A 10311-nucleotide genomic window follows, 5' to 3' on the forward strand; every position below is an offset into this window, starting at 1 on the left:
GGGGCACAGACAGTCGGGGGAGTGAGAAGCTGTAGGAGGACCAGCCGGCCCTGGCCGAGGCCCCCCGATATTCCTCCACCCCGCCTGCGGCTGAGTGCGCCGGTTTGAGATTCAGACAGACCTGGGATGAGTCCCAGCTCGATAGCTGTGAGATACTGGAAAACCCATTCAAACTTTCTAAGCCGTGGATTCATTGTCTATAAAAACGGATACAATGAGAAAACCTATTCGTTGGGCGGTGCTGAAGACTCTATGATTTTCATGTATGTCTTATGTGGGTACCCATCTCAGAAGGTTTCTCAAACCCTGGTGCTCATTGGACTCACTAGGAGATCTTGTTAAAATATAGATTCTTGGAGTACCCTGGTGGTACAGTGCCCAATGCAGGGGACACGGGTCCAATCCCTGGTCCAGGAAGATTCCACATGCCTCAGAGCAACTAAGCCTGTGAACCACCACTAACTCGAATCTCTATGCCACAACTACTGAAGCCCGTGCACCTAGAGCCAGCAAATTGCAACTATTGAGACCACGTGCTGCAAGAACTACTGAAACCTGAGCGCCTTAGAGCCTGTGCTCTGCAAGAGAAACCACTGCAATGAGAAGTCTGGGCAACTGGAGAGTAGCCTCTGCTTTCCACAACTAGAGAAAGACTGGATGCAGGAAAAAAACAAAACAAAACCACAGCACAGCCAAAAAACAAAATATAGATAGATAAAGAGATATAGATAGATAGATGATAGATAGATAGATTCTTATTCTTAACGGGGAAGGAGCAGAGATGCTGTATTTCTAGTAAGCTCCCAAGCGGTACTGATGCTGTTGGTCCATGGACCACACTTTGAGTTGCAAGAGTCGACAGAAATACGGTCCAAATGAAACTGAATGTGGTGATGGGCATATGTTGCTAGTGGCTAGTTTATTGGAGGGTGAAACGTTAGAACTGATACAAGTAAACACTGGATTTCAATGGTTCCCTAGGTCCATGAATCAAGGTAAATTGGAAGTGGCCAAACAGGAGATGGCAAGAGTGAACATCAACATCTTAGGGATCATTTGTTCTCAAGTGTGGTCCCTGGACCAGCAGCAGCAGCATCACCTAGGGAGTTATTAGAAATGCAAATGATCTGATTCTACTCCAGACCTGCTGCATCAGAAACTCTGGGGTTGGAGACAACAATTTGTCTTTTAACAAACCCTCCAGGTGCATCTGATGCACACCAATGTTTAAGAACCACTGATTCCAGTCTATTTCCTCACACATTTCAATAACTCTGAAATCAAAATACGCGCCTTACAGTTAAATCCGGCATCTTTATTTTTTTTTTAGCAGTATAGAAAATAATAGTGATTCTTACAATGGATGGTATCTTAGATTCACTAAATTCTGTAAATGTGTGCCATTTTGAATACCACAGCACAATGCCTGGCACTTGGCTTTCAATACAGAGTTGCTATGATTTAAAAATTATATCTTAGTCTTGTATGTACCCTCAGCAAACTGCTGTATGTTGCGTCATCAGTGGTATTGATAACAGTCCCAGAATGGCTCCTAACTTTGCAGGCGGGGAAACCAAGGTCCGGAGAGAGAGGAGGATCTACCCAAGGTCATCCTTCATCGGTTGGTGAAGATACTCAATCACAGAGGCCAGATTTCGGTTAGAATTCTAGAACTAGAGGCAACCTGGGGCAGCCAACACCCTGCCCTATCACAGAAGAGGAAAGGTAAGGGAGAGGTGGGGGTTAAGTGACTTGTCCAAAGTCACACTTCATGGGACATAAGAGTTAGGGACTTCCCTGGTGGTCCAGTGGCTAAGGCTCCGTGCTCCCAGTGCAGGGGACCTGGGTTTGATCCCTGGTCAGTGAATAGATCCCACATGCCACAACTAAGAGTTCCCATGCTGCAGTTAAAGATCCTGCGTGCCGCCACTAAGACCCAGCACAGCCAAATAAATAAATTAGTAAAAGGACAGGAAGGGCCCTGAAGGAGAAGTTAATCCAGTGTCTCCATAATATCCTCGCTAATTATTAGAATTAGCCTGGAGAGAGGGAGAGGAAGAAAGGTGTGTGTGCAGGTGTGTGTGTATATATATACGTATATGCATATACATACATATATATGTATATATACATATATACAGAGATATTTTAAACATAGATTGTCCAGGCCCAGCATAGCCCTACTGAACCTGGCTCTAGAGTGGGGCCTGATTATCTGAAAGAAAAGTCACATTGTAGGCCTGGGTTACAGTCTAAAGACTCTATGGTAAAAAAAAAGTCACCCCCTGAGAAATTCCCTATATTACCTATAAAGGTACTTGTACACAAAATTCAAGCCCATCTTCCCTCCACAAATAGAGTTGGTCCCCTTTTCCTTAGCTGAGCACCATATGAAGCAGATGGATTGAATTTATGGGATATATACATTTAATATGCCTCCCAGATGGTGCTAGTGGTAAAGAATCTGCCTGCCGATGCAAGAGACAGCAAGAGATGTGGGTTCCATCCCTGGGCCGGGAAGATCCCCTGGAGGAGGAAATGGCAACCTACTCGAGTATTCTTGCCTGGAGAATCGCATGGACATAAGAGCCTGGCAGGTTATAGTCCATAGGGTCACAAAGAGTCGGACAAGATTGAGCGACTAAGCACACGTATATTTAATACACATCTTTGTGTACTTGAAACACGCCCAGTCCTGCCCCTTTCCCAGGTCTTTCCCTGCCCCTTCCCAGGTGAAGCTGAATTCCAGCAAGATAAACGGACTTATGATGTGGCTCCCCTTACCAATGCTGAATTGGGCGTGCCTTTGAAAAAAATCCACTCCCCAAATTATTCTGAATTCCCGCCAATTTGGGCAACAGATCACTTAGAATTGTGCTTCTTAAACTTAGTACTAATTCCCTGAGGGTCTTGTCAAAGTGCAGCATTGTATTCAGTAGGTCTTGAGAGCGCTGAAAACGCTGCAGTTTTAACAAATAGCCAGGTGACAGCCCTGCCGACGGTCCAGGGACCACACTTTGAGTAAGGAGGCTCTGACCAGCGAGCCCATCCCACTGTTGTCACTCAGCGAAGGGGGCGCGAGCGAATAGGACCGGGAGGTCTCGGAGGATGAGCGGCAAGAGAAGGGGCGGGGTCCCGAGACGGCTGCGCTCACCAGGGCAGATGCTGCCTTTGAGGTTCTCCAGCAGGTGCGTCATGGTGCTGAAGTCCGGGGAGTAGGACACGTGCAGCTCGGCTGGCTCCGAGGCGATCTCTCGCAGTTCTTCCTCCACGGCCTTGCCCACGCCCACGGCGTACATGACGATGCCTGCGGGGTGGGGGGAACAGAGGGGGCGCCCTGGGCTTAAGGAAATCTGCCTCCCCGCGTCCAACTCAGCCTCAGTCAGCCCGGCCCTCGCCAAGCCCACCTTCCTCCTTGGCGCGCGCCGCCCACACGGAGATGTTATCCTGGGAGCGGCCGTCGGTGAAGACCAAGCCCACGCGGGGCACGTTGAGCGCCCGGGGCCGCGCTCCCTGCGCCTCGGAGAAGCTGTGCTCCACCATGTGGCGCAGGGCCAGCCCGGTCATGGTGCCGCGCTCCATGTACTCCACGGCCAGGACCGCCTGCTTCACCTCGGCCGCGGGGCCGTAGCGGCCCAGCGGGAACTCGGTGCGCACGCGGCTGGAGAACTGCACCAGCCCCACGCGCGTGCCCTCGGGGGACACGTCCAGGAAGTCCACGATCTGGTTCACGAAGCGTTTCACCAGCTCGAAGTTCTGCGGGCGGACGCTCTTGGAGCCATCAACGAGCAGAACTAGGTCCACGTGGCCTTCCCGGCACCCTATACCTCACCGGAGGAGAAGAGCTGGGAGTGAGGGCAGGCAGCAGCCATTTGCTCATTCATTCATTCATTCGCAAACGTTTATTATATAACAGATGCTATGTGTGAACTCCTTCCTATGCCAGGCACTGTGCTAAAATAAGAAAAACTAATCATCACATCATCATCATTGGCATCCTCATCATCTTTGCCATTTACTAAGTGCTTAGCACGGGGCTTCCCTAGTGGCTCAGTGGTAAAGAATCTGCCTCCAATGCAGGAGCCGCAAGACTCGGATTTGATCCCTGGGTGGAGAAGATTCCCTGGAGGAGGGCATGGCAACCCACTCCAGTATTCTTGTCTGGAAATCCCACTCCAATATTCTTGCTGGGAAATCCCATGGACAGAGGAGGCTGGTGGGCTACAGTCCACGGGGTCACAAAGAGTGGGCCACGACTGAAGCGACTTAGCAAGCAAGTGCTTAGCACAGGCCAGGCAACCTGCTAAAGGCATCTTTTTCATCATCATCATCACAGTAGCTACTGTTTACGATCATCTACTATGTTAACCAACAGAATTCTGAGCACTTTGCCTCCCCTTTTCTCAGCCAGTGACCTTGCTAGGCCCCAAGGGAGGTTCGACAATAAATGAAACATAATCCTGATCCATAAAGAAACAGGGATGAAGCACAGGGGTCACATATGCCATTAGTGACCATCAAGGGAAGTGTTTGAATAGAGGGGCATGCAGGGAGCAAGGTAGGATTCTTCCTGGAGTTGGTGAGGAAGGCTGCATGGAGGTGGTGACAAGTGATTTGGTCTTCAGGGATGAGTAGGAGTTCTCCAAGGCAGGAAGGGACATTCTAGATGGTGGAGGCAATGTGTGTAGAGGCATGGAATCCAGGAGCCCTCAACACGTTTGGGAATGGGCGGGCCAGTACGGATCAAATATTTAAGTCTGGCAGGAGACAGGATGATGGGGTTGGCTGAAGCAATATTTTAATGACCTAAGGCAGTGGTTTCAAAAATTTGACCACAACTCACAGTAAAATAATAATAACGCATTATGATGCAGTTATGTGCCATACCATGCCATGCTTCAGTTGTGTCTGACTCTTTTAGACCCTATCGACTGTAGCCTGCCAGGCTTCTCTGTCCACGGGGATTCTCCAGGCAAGAATACTGGAGTGGGTTGCCATTCCCTTCCCCAGGGGATCTTCTCGACCCAGGGATTGAACCTGTGTTTCTTACATCCTCTGCACTGGCAGGCACGTTATCACTAGCGCCACCTGATAAGCCCATGATGCCCTTATATTCACGTACAATTAAAACTGAGTTTCATGAAACAATACTTATTCTTTCTACATACATGTAGTAAACTCTATTTTCTCTCTTTTTAAAAAAGAATTCTGACTTATAACCCATTAACTTGATTTTGTTATCCACTAGGGTTACACCCACCACTTGTGTAATCTACTATGGTTACACCCACCATTTGAAAAAGTCAGGGGTAAGGCATTTGATCTTTATTTTGTAAGCACTGGTGAGCCACAGAAGGCTTTCGAGTAAGGGAGAAATGTGATCAAATAGTGTTTTTGAAATTAACTTTGGCAGCAGGGTAGAAGAAGGCAAAGAGGTAGAGGCAGGGCACGGCAGAGCCTCCACCACCAACACACACGCATTTACACCACACTCAGGGGTCACAGCAAGGAAAGAGTTAAGGATGCTCAGAATGGGGCAGGGGGGCAGACGCAGGCAGAATTAGCCCCCTTCCACCCATAACTCACGGCTGCAGCTCTTGCCGTCTGCCTGGAGCTGCCGCCCCTCAGGACACACGCAGCGGTAGGAGAAGCCCTCACTCACACACTGGAACTCACATCCATGGTCCACACCATTGCAAAGATCCCGGGCTGAAAGGAGAGACAAGTCAGGATGAGTCAGGGTGGACTCCACCAGCTGAGATCCCTCGCCGCTCTGCACAAATGGAGAAGACCCCGCCTCACCCTGACAGCTCCTCCCGTCGGGCAGCAAGTCATAGCCCTCTCTGCAGCGGCACTGTGGCCCACCATAAATGCTAACACAGTCATGCTGGCAGCTGTGGTTCCCGAAGCTGCAGTGGTCAATGGCTGGTGGGAAGGAAGAGGCAAAGAAAGACATACGTTGGTTCTGATTGGAGTCATCAGAGACCTCAGCGTAGGATACCAGCTGGGGGGCTGGCTCATCCCTGCAGCTCCTCTGTTCCTGCTGGAGTACAAAGCCAGCTTGGCCCCGACAGAAATAGGAGCCAGGCATGCTGACGCACTGATGCTCACAGCCATGGTCCCCTTCAGTGCAGAGGTCGAGGGCTGAGGAAATGGTGAGGTCAGCCTGGGCCTGGGTGCTGCACTTCTCAGCCCTGACAGCACAACTGCCTGGGAGCTTTTTACAAACACCTATGCCTGGGACTTACCTGGTTTCCCAGTGGTTAGGACTCCACACTCCCAATGCAGGGGGCATGGGTTCAATCCCTGGTTGAGGATTTAAGATCCCACATGACGCGGGGCATGGCCAAAAAACACAAATAAATAAAAATACTTATGCCTGGACCCCAACCCCCAAAGATCCTGACTCAGTTAGTCTGGGGTAGTACCCAGGCATCTGTGATTCTCCAAGTAGAGGCCTCCTTCCTACTGAGCCAAGCAGCCCTCCCAGCTCAAGCCCCAGCATGCCCACTACTAAGCCAGGAATAAGAATGGGACTCCACAGCTGTAAGAAACAGGGCTTCTGCCCTCAAGATGCTCATTAATTCACAGGGGAGGACCAGGCTTTGCCATTTAACCTGTCTGAGCCTCCATTTCCCCCTCTGCAAAATGGGAATACAGTCAATGGAAGAGGGCATGTGCATGCTAAGTCACTCTGTTTCCAACTCTTTGCAACTCTATGGACTTTAACCCGTCAGATTCCTCTGTTCATGGGATTCTCCAGGCCAGAATACTAGAGTGGGTTGTCATGCCCTCCTCCAGGGGATCTTCACAACCCAGGGATCGAACCCACCTCTCTTACATCTCCTGCACTGGCAGGCAGATTCTTTACCACTAGCACCACCCGGGAAGCCCTAACAGAAGAGAACAATTGCTATTTACACCCACCTTCTAAGGAGGGTGAACTACTGCACTGCTGAGCATCTTGATGATTTCAACGTATAGATATGGCCTAGAGCTGAACTGAGGAATAAGGACTAGAGAAAGATGGGCTGCTCTGTATAAAAGTGTGAGAATGTGGGGTTCCTAGAAAAGAGATGGTGAGTGGAGAGAGGGAAAAAAAGAGCAAGAGAGATGGTGTGGAGATGAGTAACATGGATTGATCCCTATATAAATTCCCTATAGTGTGGTGACTAAGCACTTTCAGAATCGAGGATGCCTAATATTCATTTATAAATAAAGGATGTTTCATTTTCTGTGTGTATGTTTGACTTCACTTAGATGTAAATCACATCTCTGTCCACCCCCATTATTTAGTAAAATAGACATATGCACAACTTACACATACACACATGCCCTTGTGTGCACAAGTGTGTAAACCAGTGAAGAGGCTGACTTACATGCATAGCAGGCATGGACTGAGAAATTGAGAGAGGACCTATAAATCAAATGAATTCAGTAGAAGCTCAGAGCGAGAGGGGACCACAGAATGTAAGCACTTAGAATTCCCAGAGATCTTGAGGAAGATTTTGAATGTTCACAGGTCTTCAAATAGGGTTTCAAGCCAGCCTTTTCTAAGCCCCCAAAACAAGAAGATCCCAGCTGACATCTCGATTACTGTAAACACAGAACTTCTTTTTTCCAAAATGTTGTGAGGTTGAGAGATGATATATGTAGCAGTCTTAGTTCAATATCTGATGCTCACTTGGCATTCAGTAAATGGTTCAATTCAGTTCAGTTGCTCAGTCATGTCCGACTCTTTGCGACCCCTTGAACAGCAGCACACCAGGCTTCCCTGTCATTACCAACTCCCAGAGCTTGCTCAAACTCATGTCCATTGAGTTGGTGATGCCATCCAACCATCTCATCCTCTGTCATCCCCTTCTCCTCCTGCCTTCAATCTTTCCCAGCATCAGGGTCTTTTCAAATGAGTCAGTTCTTCAAATCAAGTAGCCAAAGTATTGGAGTTTCAGCATCAGTCCTTCCAACAAATATTCAGGACTGATTTCCTTTAGGAGTGACTGGTTGGATTTCCTTGCTGTCCAAGGGACTCTCGAGAGTCTTCTCCAGCACCCCAGTTCAAAAGCATTAATTCTTCGGCACTCAGCTTTCTTTATGGTTCAACTCTCACATCCATACATGACTACTGGGATAACCATAGCTTTGACTAAGTGGACCTTTGTTGGCAAAGTAATGTCTCTGCTTTTTAATATGCTGTCTAGGTTTGTCATAGGTTTTCTTCCAAGGAGCAAACATCTTTTAATTTCATGGCTGTAGTCACCATCTGCAGTGATTTTGGAGCCCAGGGAAAATAAAGTCTATCACTAATCCATTCCAGTAAATGGTAGCTGCCATTATGATCACAGGACTGAACACACATATATTCCGTACATGGAGGGGGGGAATTCCAATTGCATAAGCCAGGTACTGTGTGTCATCACTTTTCAGAAGGCAAAAATGAAGAACCAGGCTTTGAGAGATTGCAGGTGCAGAGAGATGAGGCAAGAGCAGCCCAGGTGAGCAGCTGGAAAAGAATTGAGATGCAGAAGCAGAAAGGAGCAGCGTGGGTGGGGAATATAGGGGATGTATGTATGGAAATTCCAACAGTGTCTAAATAACAAAAACAGTAAAGATATGCCTCTGAAAAGGCTTGGGAGGTGTTTTGGAGCCAACCAAGAGATGTGCCTGAAAGAGGGAGGAGAGAAGATTGCAGAAAGTCCACTTAACCGTGGGGTCAAGACTTCTAGCCCTTGTCCCACCAAGGACTTGTGTGACCCCAAGCGATACTTTTTCTTTCCTAGACCTGAAAAGTAAGGGAGCTGGACTTTGACTTCCAAAGGCCCTGCCAGATTCACTCGACTGATATTGGGTCAATAGGAAGCTGCAGAAGGTTCAGGAGCAGGGAAAGTGCAGGATGGGGGTAGTTCTCACCCATACAGCTCTTGTTATCTGCTGCTAGCTGGTAGCCAGGGTTGCAGGCACAGTGGAAGGTGCCCCGGGCGCTGACACACTGGTGCTGGCAGCCGTGTCCCCCCTGAGCACACAGGTCCTTTCCTGAGGACACACAAGAGTAGAATCATCAGGGAACAGAGGGGGAGAACACTCCAGCAAGAGAGAGCTGGATGGGGTCAGAGGCAGGCCCCGTGCTCCAGGATGTCTTTAGATGAAATATGACTCGTTTGAGAGGGGCCCATCCAGGGGAGGGCTTAGGGAAAATATATGGCCTGAGTAGCCCCTGTGAGTAGGCTCTGAAAACCTGGGCACCTAGCCAGATGGGTCAGGGGGATAAGGAAGGACTCCGGGGAGTTAAGTAGAGGAAGTCGAGAAATCAAGTGAAACTGAAAGTCGCGTCCAACTCTTTGCGACCGCATGGACTGGGTCCATGGAATTCTCCAGGCCAGAATACCGGAGTGGGTAGCCTTTCCCTTCTCCAGGGGATCTTCCCAACTCAGGGATCAAACCCAGGTCTCCCGCATTGCAGGCGGATTCTTTACCACCTGAGCTACAAGGAAAGCAGCAAATGACAATGACAAGAACACATCTGGCAGCATTGTGGGAGGAGCCAGAACAAGAGTTGTTGGGTCCTGTCCAGGTGGACGGGGCTTGGCTCCTCTAGGAAGGCGATGGGGCTCAGTCGTTAGGGGTGGTGCTTCTTGCGTAAAGGGGCGGTTTTGGAGTTAGACAAACCCGTGGAAACCACCACGGTTCTTCAAGGTGGGTGGGCACGATAAACGTCGCTCCTTGTTGCTGGGAAGCCTTAAGCAAAACTGGGCAGAGCTGGAATTTGACACAGCCCGCAGTGGGCCACTGACTCGTTGGAAAAGACCCTGATGATGGGAAAGATTGAAAGGCCGGAGGAGAAGGGGACGACAAAGGATGAGATGGTTGGATGGCATCACCGACTCGATGGACATGGGTTTGAGTAAACTCCGGGAGTTGGTGATGAACGGGTAGACCTGGCGTGTTGCAGTCCATGGGGTCGCAAAGAATCAGACACAACTGAGTGACTGAACAGAACCGCAGTTGCCAGGGCAACGCAGGGGCCTGATGGGCGGGGCTAAACGTGATGGGCGGAGCCACCGAGAGGGGTCAGGATTTCACTGCGGTGGGAACAGGAATCCGAGCGGCGGAGAGTTGGGGACTCTGTCCAGCGCTCCCCTCACTCACTACACAGCCGGCCCTGGAACTGCCGGCCGAACTCCTGGATAAGGTCGAAGGACTCGACGAGGAAGACGTGCTCGTTCAGCGGGGGGGACGCCATGGCGCGCAGGGAGCCCACGTCGGCGCGCTGCACCCCCACGGCGTAGATCTCGATGCCGCGGGGGCGCGCCC

At 49.8% G+C, this 10311-nt stretch overlaps 1 protein-coding gene across 1 annotated transcript in view; it reads right to left on the reverse strand.

Annotated features, from left to right (window-relative positions):
• MATN4 (matrilin 4) overlaps positions 1-10311 on the reverse strand; it is a 14721-nt gene that overhangs the window by 505 nt on the left and 3905 nt on the right. The window contains exons 4-9 of the mRNA XM_010853823.1: positions 10147-10311; positions 8911-9033; positions 5803-5925; positions 5587-5709; positions 3408-3821; positions 3155-3307 (exon numbers count right to left, since the gene is read on the reverse strand). Of these exons, the coding sequence (XP_010852125.1) occupies positions 3155-3307; positions 3408-3821; positions 5587-5709; positions 5803-5925; positions 8911-9033; positions 10147-10311 (1101 nt within the window). The remainder of the gene's footprint in view (positions 1-3154; positions 3308-3407; positions 3822-5586; positions 5710-5802; positions 5926-8910; positions 9034-10146) is intronic.

This window comes from Bison bison, unplaced genomic scaffold, assembly GCF_000754665.1.
Source record: "Bison bison bison isolate TAMUID 2011002044 unplaced genomic scaffold, Bison_UMD1.0 scf7180017853184, whole genome shotgun sequence".
Classification (NCBI taxonomy): domain Eukaryota; kingdom Metazoa; phylum Chordata; class Mammalia; order Artiodactyla; family Bovidae; genus Bison; species Bison bison.